This window comes from Conger conger, chromosome 7, assembly GCF_963514075.1.
Source record: "Conger conger chromosome 7, fConCon1.1, whole genome shotgun sequence".
NCBI classification, from domain to species: domain Eukaryota; kingdom Metazoa; phylum Chordata; class Actinopteri; order Anguilliformes; family Congridae; genus Conger; species Conger conger.
Window position 1 is genome coordinate 62,284,146 of NC_083766.1, and position 21,412 is coordinate 62,305,557.

Here is a 21,412-nt window from a genome sequence, read left to right on the forward strand (position 1 = left end):
CTGGCAGTTGGAGGGTTGCCGGTTTGATCCCACCCTGGGTGTGTCAAAGTGTCCCTGAGCAAAATACCTCAAATGCTCTTGATGAGCTGGTTGGTGGCAATCACCGTTGGTATGTTGACATTGGTTGACATTGGGAGAGCATTCGAGTCAGGCCACTGTGTGTAGCTGTAGGCTACTTTTAGTATGGACACTTGGATTTGTGCAGTAGTTCCCCTTTAAGTAGGCACACCTGTGCTAGTGATGTGGCCATTCTCCCTTGATTAAAACTGGCATATCATTTAGTTTTTTGGGTGCTATAGTTTGGGTCAGTCAGGTCCTTTGTGCATGTTTCCTGAGTTTGTATTGTGTGTAAGTTCCCCACTAAAATGGCAACTATTGAGGACTTCATTCTTCGTTCTTCTGAAGAGGTGTTGGCATACTTTGCCGTATTGGCTGAGTTTGTGTTTACTCACAAGCTTGGCTTTATAGACAAGCAAGAATCTAGGACAACATCCTGGCTGATGCCTTGGCTAGGTCGTGAGTTGCTTTTAAAATATGTATATTTTTGTAGATATTTGGTTTTGTTTATTTGGGTTGTTGTGAACAACCATATTAAGGAGGGGGATGTTATGTATGGGCGTATGTGGTTCCAGTCTCATCCTGCAGGTGGAGCCAGGAGGTGTACCCTGCACTGATTACCAACCTGCCATGGGCGGGAGTATATAAACTCCTCCCCTTCCTCCACATGGTCTCTCTTTGTCTTGGCAGCCAGCTCTGCAGCAACAGGGCCTTCAACCTCCACCATTTTGTTTTGAGCAGTTCATAGTTCCTGTGTTACAATAAATGCAGTTATTTTCAAACACTTTGACTGTGTCTGTTTCCACTATGTTATATTCCCTGAGTGAGGGTTGTAACAGTGTGTGTGTGTGTGTGTGTGTGTTTGAATGAGTGAATGAGAAGCATCAATTGTACAGTGCTGTCGATAAAGGCGCTATATAAATGTCAACCATTTACCATATGAAATTCTCTTGGTTGACTGTGTGGCATATCCAACATTGAGGTGTGATTTCTTCATGATAATAAGTGCAGGGCATTTGCTAAAAACTAGACACAAAACTCAAAACAGATCATCAAAAAATGGTAAAAACTCTCAACACTTGAATTGCTTGTATACAATACGCATACACCAAAAAAATATATTATTAGCCGAACCAAATCACTTGTTCACAATGACACGACTTAACTTTCAAAGTGTTGGCATTTAAAAATGAAATACATTACATTTGAAAATAATGTATTTTTATTTGTTACAATGCATGGAACTACCAATGTATCCCACCACTCAAAATGATAAGTAACTGCAACATTACTCCTAAACCATAGTCTTCTGGAAACAGATTACAACACTCCACGTTTAGATCTCTGACCTCCTTCAAACGCAGACTGAAGACCAATCTCTTCAGGCTACACCTTTCCCTCCCCAGCTCACCTGTAGATATTGTTACTTGTATAGGTATTGTTATTTTTTGTATTCTAGCTGCAATTGTGGTATGCTAGTTTGAAAGTTGATTGTACTCTTAAAGGGTTCTGATTTTCTGCATGTTTACACTAGGACTCGGAACTATACTGTCCTCTCAGGTCCTCTTTGCACTTGTTCTTGTGTTTAATTTGCACTTTGTTGTACGTCGCTCTGGATAAGAGCGTCTGCTAAATGCCATGTAATGTAATGTAATGTGTTATCATTGTGTGTGATAGTGTTTCTGCCTTATATTGTGCTACAATGTGTTGTCATATGATTGCGTGTGCTGGTGTTTCTGTGTTATATTGTGTTATTTAGTGTATGGTGTTGGCTGTAAAGTGTGTTGTGTTCTATAATGTGTTGTAAATAGCAGAAGAAAATTGGAACTTTAACATTACTTTCCTGCAACTGCTGCTGCTACAAATGAACTGCATAATAATAATTTTTAAAATTATTCCATTAGAAAACTGCATTGTTTTTATGGCATTAAAATGCACAGGCGTAAGCCAGCGTGGGTCTACAGAGTGGTTTAAAAATCAACGATGCCCCTGCCTTCGCGTAAAAGTGTTCACTCGCAGACGAGACCGGGGTTGCTTAACTGCCATTAGCAGGAAGTGGGAGATATATCCTTAAGACTGCAGTGAGGACGCTGTCGGTTGGTTGAAATCTAGGCCTCTCTGCCAAAGTTGGACTGTGATGACTGATCTGTTTTCAACCAATACGCCCTAAAACATTTTAAATGTTTGACTGGTAATTGGACTATATGATATATATTTGGACTATTTCTGCGTTTAGTTATTGCACAAATCTGTTTCAGCTTGAGTACCCGAAACTGATCCAAACCTTTTTGTTGTAGCTGCCAAATCAACTGTCGCCCTCTAGTGGTTATATTGTGTGAGTGCGTGCTCCAATGCCTACCCAGTAATAAAACGTAACTTTCTGGCAGTCCCGGCAGTCCTGGTCGCAGGGTTGCCTTGGATTTAGCAGTTAATGGACGGCTCTGTCGTCGCTGACTCAGCGTTAAAACTAAACTTGGGTGACGTAACAGACTCGGCTGTTAACAGGTTCCTATCAGCAACTCGTTGTTGTAAGTGCAGTTCGTTCATGTGGCCGGGGATGCAAATAACAATCAGTTTAACAATTCATATGAAGTCGCCCCCCATTGATACCTATATCTTTTCATTATTATTTCAGAGCTCCGATTTCCCCCCCAAAGCATACAGACATAGATGTTTTTATTTCACAATAAATGCTCTGACGTAAAATCTAGAGCGCCCTCGTTTGGCAACTGCCCAAGCGCTTTTGATTTACTCTGCGTCTTCTTCATTGTGCATGTGACCAAGGACCAATATTATACTCAGGAGTATATAAATATATGTATATATTTATATGTATGTGACCAATATTATTATGATTGTGACTATTCAATATGATTATCTCAAAGTATTATTGGCAATACATGTGCATATCGGAACATGTTTTTATAACGCAACTTGAACAGGGCTGGTGTAAAACTGCTGGCAGATCAGACCTCGGTGGCACAATGCTGCCCCCTGCAGGAAGTGATGTCTCTGACAAACAGGTGTGACAAACAGGTGTATCAAACAGGAAGAGGTAAATCTCGTTTTTCACACGCAGACGCTTTAGTTACACGGTGGACCTTATGATATGATCTCACTGTATGTTCAGAAGTTTATAATGATATTAATGATTTAATGATATTGTCTGAGGATTAAAAAGTAGACAGGGGAGAGCAGAGATTTGGGATTAATTTAAAGACATTTCATTTTTAACAGCAGTAAAGGAAAGTGAAACTAAACAACAGATTTAGCAGAAGCCATTACTGAGCTCAGAACAGACGGAGGCAGAATGGCGTCTGGATCTTCTCTCCTGGAAGAGGAGCTCTCCTGTCCTGTGTGCTCTGAAATCTTCAGGGATCCTGTTGTCCTGAGATGCAGTCACAGCTTCTGTAAGGCCTGTCTGCAGCAGTACTGGGATCAGAAGGGATCTCAGGAGTGCCCAGTTTGCAGGAGAAGATCTTCTATGGATCCACCTCCCTATAACCTGTCTCTGAGGAATACCTGTGAGGCGTTCTTAAAGGAGAGAAGTCAGAGAGCTGAAGCAGGATCTGAAGTGCTCTGCAGTCTGCACAGTGAGAAACTCAAACTCTTCTGTCTGGAGGATTATGAACCCCTTTGTGTCGACTGTTTAATAGGATCACACAGAAATCACAACTTCTGTCCAATAGAGGAGGCTGTGCTGAAATCTAAAGTAAGTCAATCAATTATTCTCTTATCAAAACTGGAAACAAGTTTGGTGGATCAAATACTGCTTTGTTTGTGAAAACTTCAGAAAAACATGAAAACCACAAACTTTCACCAGTTCAGGAGGCTGCAACCTTGGTGAAGCTTATCAAGCAGCTCAACTCAAAACATAAAAAATATTTGTGTCAGAAATTAATATTGAATATTAATCATTTTCATTATTTTATAAAATGAAGTATTTACTGTATTTCCAAAGAGGAGCCATTTTAATTATCAGACCTGGCTGCAGTTTGAGCTCCTCATTACGTGTCACATGACTGACAGAGAGAGACAGGAGGGAGGGGCAGGAGTGTGGAGACATTCTCAGAGCTGTGTTAGGGAGCAGTGCTCAGCATGGGACAGTAGGGGTCAAAGTTCATGCTCAGATTATCGTGTCACTCGAGTCAGGAATGTGGGACAGAGAAACCAAAATCAGAGAGAGCAGAATAAAGATAATCCAAAAACAGAGAGAGCAGAATAAAGAAAAAGGCTAAGAAGGGGAACAAGGAGGTAAAAATACAGAGAACACAGAGAACAGGGAGAGGCATCAGGGAAAGACAGGCACGGGTGTGACAGAGACCAATGATACAAAAACTTTTTAAATTGAATTTTGCCTGTTTACCTGCTATGTCCTGTCATAGAGGCAGGGCACTGATATGTGTCTCAGTGAGCACACTGTTTTTACTCAAGCTGTGACCTTGTGCTGTCTGTGTAGGCAGTGAAGTTTACTGTGGGTCTGGTTCCTCAGTAAAGTGGACTCTGTCATTTCTTTCCAGGAGAAAATCAGGACTGCACTGGCTCCACTGCAGAAGAAGCTAAAAGCCTTTAATGCAGTGAAACTAATCTGTGATCAAACAGCAGAGCACATCAAGGTACTGTACTGAGGCCTTTAAATCACAGTGTTGAAAATGCAGCACTGGATTGTGCTGAAATGATGGTGAACAATGTTTATTCCAGAGCCAGGCCCAGCACACAGAGAGACAGATAAAGCTGGAGTTTGAGAAACTTCAGCAGTTCCTAAAAGATGAAGAGGCAGCCAGGATCACTGCACTGAGAGAGGAAGAGGAGCAGAAGAGTCAGATGATGAAGGAGAAGATTGAGAAGATGACAGAAGAGATATCATCCCTTTCAGAACAAATCAGAGCCATAGAACAGGAGCTGGGAGCTGAAGATGTCTCATTCCTGCAGGTAATACCTGTTCACTCTGTGTCTGTAGGACTCTGTGTACACTGCTGTTAATACTCACACAAATTAATTTACACAATATAGTTTTCTCATTAGCCCCCTTTTCATGTAAACTTGCCAATATTATCAAATCTCTTCAAAGCTTTATCAATTTGGTGAATTATAGCCTATTGTTTTATCATCAACCTGCTACACCTACACTCTGTACACATACATGTATACATTTACATTTACATTTTAGTCATTTGGCAGACGCATTTAATCCAGAGAGGGAACCGTAAGGCGACCAGAGCTGGCAGACCGGAGTGGTCTAGCTGGGGAGTAGGGAGTGATCAAGGATTGTATGTAAGGTGGGGCAGTCCCCTTAGCAGCCTGAAATGCCAACACTAGGGCCTTGAATCGGATGCATGCGGCAATAGGAAGCCAGTGGAGGCCAATGAGAAGCGGGGTGACATAAGCTGACCTGGGCTGACTGGTGATCAGGCGGGCTGCAGCATTCTGGACAAGCTGGAGGGGCTTGATGGCACACGCTGGGAGACCGGCTAGATAAGATAAGATAAGACACACTTTTATTGAACCCCGTGGGGTAATTTGTCCTCTGCATTTGACCCATCCTAGTTACCTAGGAGCAGTGGGCAGCCACAGTGCAGCGCCCGGGGAGCAATGTGGGGTTAAGGGCCTTGCTCAAGGGCCCAACGGCTGTGCGGATCATTTTTATTGTGGCTCGACCGGGATTCGAACCACTGACGTTGTGGCTCCCAGTCATGTACCTTAACCACTACGGAGGGAATTGCAGTAATCCAGGCAGGAAATGACGAGCGCCTGGACTAGGAGCTGGGTGGCTTTCTCCATCAGGAGATGATGGATATAGCGTATAGACAGAAAGAACCTGCAGGTTCTGGCAGTGGAGGATACTTGTGGAGCCAGGGTGAGGCAGTTATCAAGAGTCACCCCAAGATTCTTTGCCGTACGGGAGGAGGAAACTACAAAGTCCTCAACAGTCAGTGAGAGGTCGATTGACGGAGAGGACTTAGCAGGGATGTAGAGAAGCTCAGTTTTGGCAAGGTTAAGCTTCAGGTGGTGGGAAGTCATCCACGCAGAGATATCAGCCAAGCAGGCAAAGATCTGTGTGGTGACCTGGGTATCGGGGGGGAAGGAAATAAAGAGTTGGGTGTCATCGGGGTAAGAGTGATAAGAAAAGCCATGGGAAGAGATAATAGAACCAAGAGACATGGTGTATAGAGAGAAGAGGAGAGGACCAAGAACTGAGCCCTGCGGGACTCCAGTTTGTAGGGGGTGAGGGTCAGAGACTGAGCCCCTCCAAGTCACCTGGTAGGAGCGACCAGAGAGGTAGGAGGAAAACCATGCCAGTGCAGATCCTGTGACACCCATCCCAGACAGCAATGAGAGCAGAATCTCATGGTTGACTGTATCGAAGGCGGCCGACAGGTTGAGGAAGATGAGGACAGAGGAGAGGGATTTGGCTTTAGCACAGTGGAGTGCCTCAGTGACCGTGAGCAGGGCGGTCTCAGTGGAGTGGCCACTCTTGAAGTCGGACTGGTTGGGGTCATGGAGATTGTTGTGAAGAAGATAAGTGGACAGTTGGGAGCAGACCGCCCGTTCCAGAGTCTTGGCAAGAAAGGGAAGAAGAGAGACAGGCCGGTAGTTGCTCAGAGCAGAGGGGTCAAGAGTAGGTTTTTTGAGCAGGGGAGTGACTCTGGCCCTCTTCAGGGAAGAGGGCATGGTGCCGGAAGAGAGGGAGGTGTTGATTAGAGAGGAGAGAAAAGGGAGAATGTCCTCAGATATAGATTGTAGGAGAGGAGAGGGGATGGGGTCAAGAGGACAGGTGGTTGGGCGGTGGGAAGTAAGGAGTTTCAGTGTGTCGGCGTCAGAGAGAGGAGAAAAGGAGGTTAGGGAGTTGGGGAGGGTAGGAGGGTCAGCAGGGGTGGAGGGTTGGGAGAAGGAATTGCGAATAGCATCAACCTTCTTTTCAAAGAAGGAGACAAAGTCATCAGGTGTGAGTGATGAGGGGGGTGGGGGGGAGGGGGGGCCAGAAGAGAGGAGAAAGTTGAAAACAGTTTGCGGGGATTAGAGGCGGCCGCATTAATTTTCGAGTGAAAGAAGGAAGATTTAGCTAGAGAGACAGAGGAATGGAAAGATGATAAGAGGGCATGGAAGGAAGCCATATCACTGGGGAGACAGGACCTTTTCCATTTTCTCTCCGCTGCCCGCAGTTTGGTTCGGACAGCTCGTAGAGCATCAGAAAGCCAAGGACTAGGGGGGGAGGCCCAAGCTAATTTGGCGGTGAGGGGACACAGAGAGTCAAAGGAAGATGAGAGGGAGGACATGAGAGTCGTAGCAGCATCGTCGGGAGACAGTCGAGAGAAAGACTCCGCGGATGGTAGGGAGGAGAGGATTGTAGATGAGAGGGTGGAGGTAGACAGGTGGCGTAGGTTCCGCCGACAGGTGACAGTGGACGGTGGGAGAGATGGATGGGTGTTAGAGGAGAGTGGAAGAGAAAAAGAGATGAAGGAGTGGTCAGATATATGGAGTGGTGTTACAGAGAGGTTGGTTGTTGTGCAGCTCCTTGTGAAGATGAGGTCAAGAAGGTTGCCTGCTTTGTGGGTGGGAGGGCAAAGAGTGAGGGTAAGGTCAAAAGAAGAAAGGAGGGAGAAAAAGGTAAACTGGGTGGACTCTGAGTTGAGATTGAAGTCACCCAGGAGGATGAGGGGAGTGTCATTGACTGGTGAGGAGCTAAGGAGGATGTCCATCTGATCCAAGAAGCTCCCCAGAGGACCCGGGGGGGCGATAAACAACAATAATAAAGAGATTGCATAGGAAAGTAACAGAAACGCATGCAAACCTCCTACCTGACTGGGACCTGGGGAGAGGAGAGAGGACAGGGATGGGAAGGAAACACAAGGAGGGAACTAGGGAGGACAAGAGGAATACTACGCAGTGAAGTGAGGGCAGGCAGCAAAAACAAAATGAAACATCAGGCTCTCTGACAGCCTCGATGGACACCCGTAGATAGACACCCTCGACTTTGTACGCCGAGGCTGCCGCTGGTGCGCTACACAGCTGCTTAAATAACGCTGACGCTGAATACAGAAAATGCAACCAACCCACTGCAGAACACTAATGCACACTGAAGTGAGTTCAGCTGTGCCAGTAATTATACCCTGAGCAGGGTGCAAACTAAAGCTGTGGCCTGCCAGCCAGTGAAAACAATAGCCTAACTTAATAGCCTAGCTCACCTGAGAGAAACAAACACACAACCCAGTTTCACTGTAATCTAAATAAACACCACTTGCACTAACTAACAAACAAACAAACAAATAAACATCAGAACACTATAATGACTACTAAACTTAATAGAAACAGCACAAACAAATGATACGTAACTAATCCAGGAGAAAATGCTACCAACCCACAGCAGAACACTAATGCACACACACATATAACAATGTTAAAGCAATGTTAAATGTCATATCTAAGGCATGTTCAGTAGCATACAGTCAGATATGTGGTTTCTAACACAGTATTAATGGACTGAGTATGGACTACAGTGAGAATAATTCACTCTCCTTATTTCAGAGCTACAAGGACACACAAAACAGGTAAGCAAACTCTATCAGTGTGGTACTGTGGACTGTGTTTGAAATGCCTCTCTCTGTAATAATTACTGCAGTTTAGTAATGACTACATATGAGGGGAATTTTTTAAAATATTAAAGTAATGAAATTAATATTTCACTGCAATAAAATGACCCCCCATGCTCCTGTGAGTGTGCGTCCCTCAGTCAGGCTGTGAGTGTGTGTCTCTCAGTGGGGCTGTGAGTGTGTCTCTCTCAGTGGGGCTGTGAGTGTGTGTCTCTCAGTGGGGCTGTGAGTGTGTGTCTCTCAGTGGGGCTGTGAGTGTGTGTCTCTCAGTGGGGCTGTGAGTGTGTGTCTCTCAGTGGGGCTGTGAGTGTGTGTTTCTCAGTGGGCTGTGAGTGTGTCTCTCAGTGGGGCTGTGTGGCAGAATGCTGGGAGGGATGGAGCCATTTTCTTACAGAATGAAGATCTGATGTTGCTGCTGATAATCTTCTATGTTAATGAAGCCACGCCCACAGCACAAGTGACTCCTGAATATTATTGCAGAGCTCAGTGCACACTGGGGGATCCAGACAAGGTCTCAGGACCGCTGATTGATGTGGCCAAGCACCTGGGCAATCTGAAGTACAGAGTGTGGGAGAAGATGCTGGGGACTGTTCAATACAGTGAGTACTGGGGGCAGGGAGCTCCACATTGTCACTGTACAGGGGGAATCTTCAGCATCCTTTCCACAAGCTGATGAAGCCAGTCATAGTCAGATTGGTCCTGTCTGTGTAAGAGCCCTGGAGTGAAGAGACTGAGCACCAGTCCTTAATCTCACTGATGCTCATAATAAAATGCTGCTTTAAGAGTGATACTGTATTTAAGGGGAAGGACAGGAGCTACACAAACACTGACAGGCTTTGCTCCCTCTTGCACGGATTATACAATGTGTGATTTATGAAATATTATCCTTTAGTTCTGGTGCTTCTCTCACATGTATCTGGGACTATAATGTTGTTCTTGTGAAACCCAGTTTATATCATTAGGAGCCCATTGTGTCTGACGGTTTCCCTTTGTGCAGATCAGTACTGACGTCTCATTCTCTGTCCCTTCAGCTCCTGTGACTCTGGACCCCAACACAGCACATCCCAGACTCTCACTGTCTGAGGATCTGACTAGTATGAAATACAGTGGCGAGAGACAGCAGGTTCCTGATAATCCAGAGAGATTTGATGCGTGGTTGTGTATGCTGGGCTCTGAGGGATTCAGCTCAGGGAGACACTGCTGGGATGTAGAAGTGGGGGATAATGAGTTCTGGGGGGTGGGTGTGGTTAAAGAGTCAATCAGTAGGAAAGGGGTTGTGGATCCGAGCCCAGCATTAGGAGCGTGGAGTATTGGGCATAGCAGTGGGGTATACACAGCCCTGACCTCCCCACATACAGACCTCACTGTGCAGAGGAAACTCCAGAGGGTCAGAGTGCAGCTGGACTGGGACAGGGGGGAGGTGTCATTTTCTGACCCCAGTGACAACACTCCTCTCTACACTTTTAAACACTCCTTCACTGAGAGACTGTTTCCATTCTTTGGTCCGTGTCCTCAAGGGATGCAGATCTGTCCACTGAAGGTGTCTGTGAGTGTAAAATAGCACCGTGGAATTGTGGGTAAACATCAGCTGAAATAACAGGGCTGTATTTAGTCACTTCTGAGCAGGTTTATAAAAAATACTTGCAGATGAAACATAAACAAAATTCTCTATTATTTGAAAAGTAAATGCAAACATTCCATAGTGTTTCATGAGATAAGTTTAATGTATTTGATATAACCTCACAATGTTAATGCTGAGTAACTCCTGTGGTATATGGTGGTATTTAAGTACACTGGTGTGTGTGAGTGTGAGTGTGTGTCTGTGTGTGTGTGTGTGAGTGTGAGTGTGTGTGTGTGTGAGTGTGAGTTTGTGTGTGAGTGTGAGTGTCTGTGTCTGTGTGTGAGTGTGTGTGTCTGTGTGTGTGTGTGTGTGTGTGTGTGTGTGTCTGTGTGTGTGTGATGAGTGGAGTGCTGCTCTTTTCCTGACCCATCACCAGTGTGTCTCCCAGGTGTGTGATGAGGTAAGTCTCTCCAGTGCAGTATGAACGCAGACAGAGACAAATACGCCCCTCATACACTGGGTTTGGGTTCATTCCACACTCACTTCAGCTGATCTGAGATCAGTTGTGAAACACAGATATGCTAGCTTTGCGTCTATTTTAATGTTGACTTCAGATATGTGCTTAATAGCTACAAGCACCAGAATAAATAATTGTCGACGTTATTGAAAAACACTGAAAACAGACCCTGTGGTTAAATAAATGTAGGTTCACAGAAACTGTGTCCTCCTGAGTCCCTTTAAAATTCTATCAAAGTACTTGCATCCAATTTATACAATCAATGCTACAAATGAGTCAGGAGTCAGGATGGCAGAGTGACCCTTACTGAACAGGGTCATAGGCCTCTTTGGTCATTGAGACCACACTGTGATAAACAACCTCATTACAATAGAAAAGGGGTTATAGCCTTCTTTGTGATTGTCATGACAGTGTGTGTTAGGCAAGCTCTGGAAACTTAATTTGCTTTTACAGTTTTTCTCGATGCTGAGACATGCTTAATGAGACTTTCGCTTGCATTCGCATAATGCTAAGGAGGTAAGAGCAGTCATCTGGCAGTCGGAGGGTTGCCGGTTTGATCCCACCCTGGGTGTGTTGAAGTGTCCCTGAGCAAAATACCTAACCCCCAAATGCTCCAGACGAGCTGCTCGGTGCCTTGCATGGCAGTCAATCACTGTGAGTGTGTGAGTGTGTGTTTGAATGGGTGAATGAGAAGTATCAATTGTACAGTGCTTTGGATAAAGGAGCTGTATAAATGCCAACCATTTACCATACTAGACACTAGACACAAAACTCAAAATGAATAATCAAAAACTGGTAAAAACTCTCACCACTCTTTTGAATTGCTTGAATACAATACGCATGCAGCAAAGAAAATTATTTGCTGAACCAATCACTTGTTCACAATGACACAACTTAACTTTCAAAGTGTTGGCATTTCAAAATGAAATACATTTGAAAATACTGTCTTTTCATTTGTTACAATGCATGGAACTACCAATGTATCCCACCACTCAAAATGATAACTGCAACATTACTCCCAAACCATAGTCTTCTGGAAACAGATTACAACACTCCACGTTTAGATCATGTATGTTTGAGGATAAAGAATAGGCACCGATTATGTTGGAACATGATCAATTTTATTCCATTTTCATTGGATGTAATATTTCATCATCACCACCCTTTATCACAGGGGTATTCGACCAGAGTCGGCAGATGATCCATGTTAGAGTAGAGATCAAGCAGTGAGAGGAGGAGGAATTGGCCAATGGAACGGCAGATGAGTGGGGTGCCACTCAGAGAGGTGGCCTTGGGCCTTACAGGTGGGGGCAGGGGGGCAGGGGAGAGGACAGTGCCTTTGACTGCAGTTGAGGATTTGGCAGCTTGGGATGGGATAATATGCGGGTTTCTTATCTCGATGCATTCCTCTTCGCAAGCTTGTTGAAGTCGGGTAGGCCTATGCTCTCCCGCTGTGTTTGTGGCCGTCTGAAACTTCTGGCAGATACCAGTAGGGTGGGTAGCCGAAAGACAGCGCCCGACTTGAGACCCTCTTGCGGAAATAAGCATAATATAATTCCCAAAAAAACGATCTTTCTGACAGCCAACGTTTTTGTCTACGCCAACCAGGTGCTTGTTCCCGCGACAGGAAACGTTATTCAAATTAGATAGATCAAAATTGTTCCGCCTGTTGAACTCAGGAGCAATTGAATGTATGCAAAGTAAACTGGGGGCCCTGAAGAACAACAGAAGCAAAAAACAAAAGCCACATATCTCATCCGATACAGCCAAAATGGACATAATATATGCAGGTTTTCTGTTGTAGCCTATCTGCTAACAGTACAGTGTGTCTGAATATGCTATAGCGCAGATGCTGACGGAGCTAGGACTAGCATATTAGCTCGGGCCTGTAGCTAATTCAGTTTGCTGAGGATGGATATGACGGGTTCACACTCGCCCTGTGGATAATGTCGGAGAGCGGAACTGTACTGTCCTCTCAGGTCCACTTTTGCACTTGTTCTTGTGTTTGATTTGCACTTTGTTGTACGTAATGTAATGTAATGTAATGTAATGTAATGGAGATGACGGAGCGATACCCCGAGTCTGAGAGTGTAAACCTCGGGAAGACAAAGGGCTTACTGCCGAAGATGTCCAGCACAGAGAGGGCAGCTGAGTCACCTGAAAATGGTTTAAACCCGTTATTTTTAATCTCTTTGTTTCAACCGCTGTGCTTTCATGTGAATGTTGTGCCGTGTTATATTCATAATTGGCTATTTTTATAGCTACAGCAATAACATTCCAGAAAATATATAGCTAACTAGTTTGATATGTAGCCTGTGGCTAAGTTATCCACTGAAGAGTGGCATTTATAAATTAGCGTAGCTAACTAGCTAACCAGTTACTATTTTTGTTGCGGTTAGGATGTGATTTGTGTTGTTTGTGTGCGCTGCTATTTCTGCTATATTGTTATGTAGTGTACTGTGTTAGGCCTGTAGTGTGTGGTAAGTGGTTGTGATTGTGTGCGCAGGTGTTTCTGTGTTTTGCTGTTATACAGGGTGGTGTGTATAGTGTGTTATGATTGCGTGTGATAGTGTTTCTGCCTTATATTGTGTTACAGTGTGTTGTCATATGATTGCGTGTGCTGGTGTTTCTGTGTTATATTGTGTTATTTCGTGTGTGTTGGCTGTAAAGTGTGTTGTGTTCTATAATGTGTTGTAAATAGCAGAAGAAAGTTTGAGCTTGAAAATGACTTTCCTGCAACTGCTGCTGCTACAAATGAACTGCATAATTAAACTTTTTCCTCACTGCAAAAGTTGCATTTGACATCGTTTTTTATGGCATTAAAATACACAGGTGTAAGCCAGTGTGGATCTAGAGCCGACCTCTATATAGCCCCCCCTCTGCGTGAAGTGTTCATTCTGACGAGACCGGGATTGCTAAACTGCAATTAGCAGGATTTGGGGGATATCTCATGAAGACGCGCTTTTATGAGTTTTGTCTGTCCGTGTTCAGTCAGGACGCTGTCGGTTGGTTGAAATCCATGCCCCTCTCTGCCAAAGCTGGACTGTGATCACTTAACGTTATATGCTTTCAACCAATACGCCCTAAAAACAGTTAAAAGGACTGGTAATGGGACTTTATCGGCAAAATGACATTTGGAGTATTTCTGTGTTTTTTTTGTACAGGTCTGTGGCTAGTTATTACACAAATCTGTTTCAACTTGAGGACCTGATCCAAACTTTTTGTTTTAGCTGCCAAATCTGTGGTTATATTATGTAAGTGCATGCTCAAATGCCGACCCAGTAATAAAACGTAACTTTCTGTTTGATTTATCGGCAGTCCCGGTCGCAGGGTTGCCTTGGATTTAGCGGTTAATGGACGGTTCCGTCGTCGCTGACTCAGCGTTAAAACTAAACTTGGGTAACGTGACAGACTCGGCTGTTAACAGGTTCCTATCAGCAACTCGTTGTTGTAAGTGCAGTTCGTTCATGTGGCCGGGGATGCAAATAACAATCAGTTTAACAATTCATATGAAGTCGCCCCCCATTGATACCTATATCTTTTCATTATTATTTCAGAGGTCCGATTTCCCCCCCAAAGCATACAGACATAGATGTTTTTATTTCACAATAAATGCTCTGACGTAAAATCTAGAGCGCCCTCGTTTGGCAACTGCCCAAGCGCTTTTGATTTACTCTGCGTCTTCTTCATTGTGCATGTGACCAAGGACCAATATTATACTCATGAGTACATAAATATATGTGTATATTTATGTGTATGTGACCAATATTATTATGATTGTGACTATTCAATATGATTATCTCAAAGTATTATTGGCAATACATGTGCATATCGGAGCATGTTTTTATAACGCAACTTGAACAGGGCTGGTGTAAAACTGCTGGCAGATCAGACCTTGGTGGCACAATGCTGCCCCCTGCAGGAAGTGATGTCTCTGACAAACAGGTGTGACAAACAGGTGTATCAAACAGGAAGAGGTAAGTCTCGTTTCTCACACGCAGACGCTTTAGTTACACGGTGGACCTTATGATATGATCTCACTGTATGTTCAGAAGTTTATAATGATATTAATGATTTAACGATATTGTCTGAGGATTAAAAAGTAGACAGGGGAGAACAGAGATTTAGGATTAAAGACATTTTATTTTTTATAGCAGTAAAGTGAAACTAAACTACAGATTTAGCAGAAGCCATTACTGAGCTCTGAACAGACGGAGACAGAATGGCAACTGGATCCTCTCTCCTGGAAGAGGAGCTCTCCTGTCCTGTGTGCTCTGAAATCTTCAGGGATCCTGTTGTCCTGAGATGCAGTCACAGCTTCTGTAAGGCCTGTCTGCAGCAGTACTGGGATCAGAAGGGATCTCAGGAGTGCCCAGTTTGCAGGAGAAGAGCTTCTATGGAACCACCTCCCTATAACCTGTCTCTGAGGAATACCTGTGAGGCGTTCTTAAAGGAGAGAAGTCAGAGAGCTGAAGCAGGATCTGAAGTGCTCTGCAGTCTGCACAGTGAGAAACTCAAACTCTTCTGTCTGGAGGATTATGAACCCCTTTGTGTCGACTGTTTAACAGGATCACACAGAAATCACAACTTCTGTCCAATAGAGGAGGCTGTGCTGAAATCTAAAGTAAGTCAATCAATTATTCTCTTATCGAAACTGCAAACAAGTTTGGTGGATCAAATACTGCTTTGTTTGTGAAAACTTCAGAAAAACATGAAAACCACAAACTTTCACCAGTTCAGGAGGCTGCAACCTTGGTGAAGCTTATCAAGCAGCTCAACTCAAAACATGAAAAATATTTGTGTCAGAAATAGAATTAATATTGAATCTTAATCATTTTCATTATTTTATAAAATGAAGTATTTACTGTATTTCCAAAGAGGAGCCATTTTAATTCTCAGACCTGGCTGCAGTTTGAGCTCCTAACTACGTGTCACATGACTGACAGAGAGAGACAGGAGGGAGGGGCAGGAGTGTGGAGACATTCTCAGAGCTGTGTTAGGGAGCAGTGCTCAGCATGGGACAGGAGGGGTCAAAGTTCATGCCCAGATTATCGTGTCACTCGAGTCAGGAATGTGGGACAGAGAAACCAAAATCAGAGAGAGCAGAATAAAGATAATCCAAAAACAGAGAGAGCAGAATAAAGAAAAAGGCTAGGAAGGGGAACGAGGAGGTAAAAATACAGAGAACACAGAGAACAGGGAGAGGCATCAGGGAAAGAGCACGGGCGTGACAGACCAATGATACAAAAACTTTTTCAACTGAATTTTGCCTGTTTACCTGCATTGTCCTGTCATAGAGGCAGGGCAATTATATGTGTCTCAGACCTGACCTGAGCCTCCATTCTGGCTTCGCTCTGTCTGAGCAGGGGCTCTTGCGCTGTCTGTGTAGGTATTGAAGTTTACTGTGGGTCTGTTTCTTCAGTAAAGTGTGGACTCTGTCATTTCTTTCCAGAAGAAAATCAGGACTGCACTGGCTCCACTGCAGAAGAAGCTAGAAGCCTTTAATGCAGTGAAACTAATCTGTGATCAAACAGCAGAGCACATCAAGGTACTGTACTGAGGCCTTTAAATCACACTGTTGAAAATGCAGCACTGGATTGTGCTGAAATGATGGTGAATAATGTTTATTCCAGAGCCAGACCCAGCACACAGAGAGACAGATAAAGATGGAGTTTGAGAAACTTCAGCAGTTCCTAAAAGATGAAGAGGCAGCCAGGATCACTGCACTGAGGGAGGAAGAGAAGCAGAAGAGTCAGATGATGAAGGAGAAGATTGAGAAGATGACAGAAGAGATATCATCCCTTTCAGAACAAATCAGAGCCATAGAACAGGAGCTGGGAGCTGAAGACGTCTCATTCCTGCAGGTAAGACCTGTTCACTCTGTGTCTGTAGGACTCTATGCAAACTGCTGTTAATGCTCTCACACATTCTTTTATATAGTATAGTATTTCCTTTAGCACCTTTTCATGTAAACTTGCCAATATTATCAAATCTCTTCAAAGCTTTATCAATTTGGTGAATTATAGCCTCTTTTTGATCATCAACCTGCTACACCTACACTCTGTACACATGTATAACAATGTTAAAGCAGCATATTTATTTTTTTGTCATATCTAAAGCATGTTCAGTAGCATACAGTAAGATATGTGGTTTTTAACAAAGTATTAATGGGCTGAGTATGGACTACAGTGAGAATAATTCACTCTCCTTATTTCAGAGCTACAAGGACACACAAAACAGGTAAGCAAACTCCAGCCTCTCTCATCAGGTTAAATATGAAAAGTAGTTTATTAGCCTGTTGTGTTCTATCAGTGAGGTATTGTGGACTGTGTTTGAAATGCCTCTCTCTGTAATAATTACTGCAGTTTAGTAATGACTACATATGAGGGGAATTTTTTTAAATATTAATGAAATTAATATCTCACTCCAATAAAATGACCCCCCATGCTCCTGTGAGTGTGTGTCTCTCAGTGGGGCTGTGAGTGTGTGTTTCTCAGTGGGGCTGTGAGTGTGTGTTTCTCAGTGGGGCTGTGAGTGTGTGTCTCTCAGTAGGGCTGTGAGTGTGTGTCTCTCAGTGGGGCTGTGAGTGTGTGTCTCAGTGGGGCTGTGAGTGTGTGTCTCTCAGTGGGGCTGTGAGTGTGTGTCTCTCAGTGGGGCTGTGAGTGTGTGTTTCTCAGTGGGGCTGTGAGTGTGTGTCTCTCAGTGGGGCTGTGAGTGTGTGTCTCTCAGTGGGGCTGTGAGTGTGTGTCTCTCAGTGGGGCTGTGAGTGTGTGTCTCTCAGTGGGGCTGTGTGGCAGAACGCTGGGAGGGATGGAGCCATTTTCTTACAGAATGAAGATCTGATGTTGCTGCTGATAATCTTCTATGGTAATGAAGCCACGCCCACAGCACAAGTGACTCCTGAATATTATTGCAGAGCCCAGTGCACACTGGGAGATCCAGAGAAGGTATCAGGAGCGCTGATTGATGTGGCCAAGCACCTGGGCAATCTGAAGTACAGAGTGTGGGAGAAGATGCTGGGGACTGTTCAATACAGTGAGTACTGGGGGCAGGGAGCTCCACATTGTCACTGTACAGGGGGAATCTTCAGCATCCTTTCCACAAGCTGATGAAGCCAGTCAGAGTCATATTGGTCCTGTCTGTGTAAGAGCCCTGGAGTGAAGAGACTGAGCACCAGTCCTTAATCTCACTGATGCTCTTAATAAAATGCTGCTTTAAGAGTGAATGTATTTAAGGGGAAGGACAGGAGCTACACAAACACTGACAATTGCTCCCTCTTACAGGGATTATACAATGTGTGACTTATGAAATATTATCCTTTAGTTCTGGTGCTTCTCTCACACATGTATCTGAGGCTATAATGTTGTTCTTGTGAAACCCAGTTTATATCATTAGGAGCCCATTGTGCCTGACGGTTTCCCTTTGTGCAGATCAGTGCTGACGTCTCATTCTCTGTCCCTTCAGCTCCTGTGACTCTGGACCTGAACACAGTTCATCCCAAACTCTCACTGTCTGAGGATCTGACCAGTATGAGATACAGTGATGAGAGACAGCAGGTTCCTGATAATCCAGAGAGATTTGATGCGTGGTTGTGTGTGCTGGGCTCTGAGGGATTCAGCTCAGGGAGACACTGCTGGGATGTAGAAGTGGGGGATGATGAGTACTGGGGGGTGGGTGTGGTTAAAGAGTCCTTCAGCAGGAAAGGGGATGTGGATCTGAGCCCAGCAGGAGGAGTGTGGGGTATAGAGCAGTACAGCAGTGGGGTGTACACAGCCCTGACCTCCACACCTACAGTCCTCACTGTGCAGAGGAAACTCCAGAGGGTCAGAGTGCAGCTGGACTGGGACAGGGGGGAGGTGTCATTCTCTGACCCCAGTGACAACACTCCTCTCTACACTTTTAAACACTCCTTCACTGAGAGACTGTTTCCATTCTTTGGTCCGTCTCCTCACAGGATGCAGATCTGTCCACTGAAGGTGTCTGTGAGTGAAAAATAGCACCGTGGGATTGTGGGTAAATATCCGCTGAAATGTATTTAGTCTGTATTTAGTCACTTCTGAGCAGGTTTATAAAAATACTTGCAGATGAAACAAAGAAAATTTTCGATATAATTTGAAAAGTAAATGCGAGCATTCCATAGTGTTTCATGAGATAGGTTTCATGAATTTCATATCACCTCACAATGTTAATGCTGAGTAACTCCTGTGGTATATGGTGGTATTTAAGTACACTGGTGTGTGTGAGTGTGAGTGTGAGTGTGTGTCTGTGAGTGTGAGTGTGTGTGTGTGTGAGTGTGAGTGTGAGTGTGAGTGTGAGTGTGAGTGTGTCTGTGTGTCTGTGTGTGTGTGTGTGTGTGTGTCTGTGTGTGTCTGTGTGTGTGTGATGAGTGGAGTGCTGCTCTTTTCCTGACCCGTCACCAGTGTGTGATGAGGTAAGTCTCTCCAGTGCAGTATGAACGCAGACAGAGACAAATACGCCCCTCATACACTGGGTTTGGGTTCATTCCACACTCACTTCAGCTGATCTGAGATCAGTTGTGAAACACAGATATGCTAGCTTTGGGTCTATTTTAATGTTGACTTCAGATATATGCTTAATAGCTACAAGCACCAGAATAAATAATTGTCGACGTTATTGAAAAACACTGAAAACAGCCCCTGTGGTTAAATAAATGTAGGTTCACAGAAACCCTTGCCCTGTCCTCCTGAGTCCCTTTAAAATTCTATCAAAGTACTTGCATCCAATTTATACAATCAATGCTACAAATGAGTCAGCAGTCAGGATGGCTGTGACCCTTACTGAACAGGGTCATAGGCCTCTTTGGTCATTGAGACCACACTGTGATAAACAACCTCATTACAATAGAAAAGGGGTTATAGCCTTCTTTGTGATTGTCATGACAGTGTGTGTTAGGCAAGCTTGCTTTTCCAGTTGCTTCCAGTCGATTGCTAAGACATGATTAATGAGACTTTCGCTTGCGTTAACATAGCGCAGTAATTATTTGTCCAAAATCATATGGCAGGGTGACATTGGTTCAGGCGGTAAGAGCAGTCGTCTCATTGGCTCAGGAGGGAAGAACAGTCGTCTGGCAGTCAGAGGGTTGCCGGTTTGATCCCACCCTGGCTGTGTCGAAGGGTCCCTGAGCAAAATACCTCAAATGCTCCTGATGAGCTGGTTGGTGCCTTGCATGGCAGCCAATCACCGTTGGTATGTGAGTGTGTGTGTATGAATTGGTGAATGAGAAGCATCAATTGTACAGCTCTTTGGATAAAGGCACCATATAGATGTCAAACATTTATCATATGACTGTGTGGCAGATCCAACATTGAGCTCCGATTTATTCATGATAAGGGCAGGGCATTTGGACATATTTCTTTGAGTTTTTCAAAACTAGACACAAAACTCAAAACTTCTAAAAACTCTGAACACTCTTCTTCTTGTGTTGAGGTGGGGGGTTAAGTGGGAAAGGCCAGGGGCCTCATCTATAAAACTGTGCGTAGGATTCACGTCAAAAGGTTGCGTATGCATGAAACCCAGGACGTGCAAAGGCACGTCCCACGCCAGTTTTCCTTTATAAATCACAATCAACTCTAAATGTGGCGCACCTTTGCCAGCTTCATGTCCCGCCCACAGTTGCCTATAAATAGGCAGTGAAACACCCCTAATCAATATGCATTTCACGAAGACGACAATGGCAAACGCTGAAAAGAAGGCCAAGAAAAGGGATTTCAGCCATTTGGTTGCCACTGAAAAGCTACAGGTGTGGGAATTATCCTGATTAATTGTAAATGACGAACAGTTCTGCACAACGAATGTGATGATGACGATGATAATAATATAATAATAATAATAATAATAATAATAATAATAATAATAATACATGTTATTTGTCTAGCACCATTGAAAACACAGTTACAAAATTAAGAGATAAAACGAACAAAATTCCATAACAATAAACACATTATAAAACATAATATATGAATATGATAACAATATATGAAACTATGCACTCGTATCTGCCCGACTGACGTATTGTAAACGCCATCAGTGCAGCGTAATTTGTCCGACTGTTCACCATATTATTTATGAGAATACATTTAATAACATGAAGTATTGTTTAACAATTCGTCTACATATTTGAGGGATTATTTTACAACAACATCTCCGTTTATATTTATCATCCTAAATCATATTTTTTGGGCACTCCAGGGAGCATCAATCAAACAGCTGTTTGTTTATTCGTTGTAAGAGATTTTGCAAATTAACTTCATATATGATACGTGAGAGGTAATATTTCGATTTATTTTACAGTGGTATCTGTTGTGTATCATTTTCGACTTCTCTCGTCGCCAAATGTTGTGTTGCACTTAGTAAGGGAGAGAACCCGTATAGCGAGATTCAACAATACAACACTTTAATAAATATAACAGGGACGAAGCACGTCCTTACAGCAGCCATACCCAGCCACAACTCCCGGCAAATCTCTATACCTTTTTACATCCTGTTTCACTTCCCGTTTTCCTGGTCTTACGTCACGAGCATTAAAGGCACAGGACACAACAGTATCAATTTCACACCATTTCTCGCGTTTCATCCCATTGCCATCGGAGTCGCAGTTTCTCATTTCTCCAGTTAATGTGCGTACGCATGGGTCAGAGTTTCCGTGGAGGACAGCACATTTTCCCG

The 21,412-nt window shown here is 44.0% G+C and overlaps 2 protein-coding genes across 2 annotated transcripts; both read left to right on the plus strand.

The window, feature by feature from the left end:
• The first annotated feature begins 3,263 nt into the window (after positions 1 to 3,263).
• Positions 3,264 to 10,281, plus strand: LOC133133962 (E3 ubiquitin-protein ligase TRIM35-like). Its single transcript, XM_061250285.1, has 6 exons — positions 3,264 to 3,769; positions 4,578 to 4,673; positions 4,759 to 4,989; positions 8,584 to 8,606; positions 9,129 to 9,247; positions 9,680 to 10,281. Exons 1-6 carry the CDS (start codon positions 3,368 to 3,370, stop codon positions 10,207 to 10,209), a joined length of 1,401 nt encoding a protein of 466 aa, XP_061106269.1. The 5' UTR covers positions 3,264 to 3,367; the 3' UTR covers positions 10,210 to 10,281.
• Positions 10,282 to 14,735: 4,454 nt separating this feature from the next.
• Positions 14,736 to 19,335, plus strand: LOC133133961 (E3 ubiquitin-protein ligase TRIM35-like). Its single transcript, XM_061250284.1, has 6 exons — positions 14,736 to 15,350; positions 16,179 to 16,274; positions 16,360 to 16,590; positions 16,944 to 16,966; positions 17,643 to 17,761; positions 18,191 to 19,335. The coding sequence occupies exons 1-6, from the start codon at positions 14,949 to 14,951 to the stop codon at positions 18,721 to 18,723; spliced, it is 1,404 nt and encodes a 467-aa protein (XP_061106268.1). The 5' UTR covers positions 14,736 to 14,948; the 3' UTR covers positions 18,724 to 19,335.
• Positions 19,336 to 21,412: the final 2,077 nt, after the last annotated feature.

What these genes read in the sequence shown, in the direction of transcription:
- LOC133133962 (XM_061250285.1), top strand. Translation starts at nt 3,368, where the DNA reads ATGGCGTCTGGATCTTCTCTCCTGGAAGAGGAGCTCTCCTGTCCTGTG. An exon ending in AAACAGCAGAGCACATCAAG is followed by an intron (nt 4,674 to 4,758) that starts GTACTGTACTGA and finishes TGTTTATTCCAG; the next exon opens with AGCCAGGCCCAGCACACAGA. An exon ending in TACAAGGACACACAAAACAG is followed by an intron (nt 8,607 to 9,128) that starts GTAAGCAAACTC and finishes ATATTATTGCAG; the next exon opens with AGCTCAGTGCACACTGGGGG.
- LOC133133961 (XM_061250284.1), top strand. Translation starts at nt 14,949, where the DNA reads ATGGCAACTGGATCCTCTCTCCTGGAAGAGGAGCTCTCCTGTCCTGTG. An exon ending in AGGCTGTGCTGAAATCTAAA is followed by an intron (nt 15,351 to 16,178) that starts GTAAGTCAATCA and finishes ATTTCTTTCCAG; the next exon opens with AAGAAAATCAGGACTGCACT. An exon ending in GCTGGGGACTGTTCAATACA is followed by an intron (nt 17,762 to 18,190) that starts GTGAGTACTGGG and finishes CTGTCCCTTCAG; the next exon opens with CTCCTGTGACTCTGGACCTG.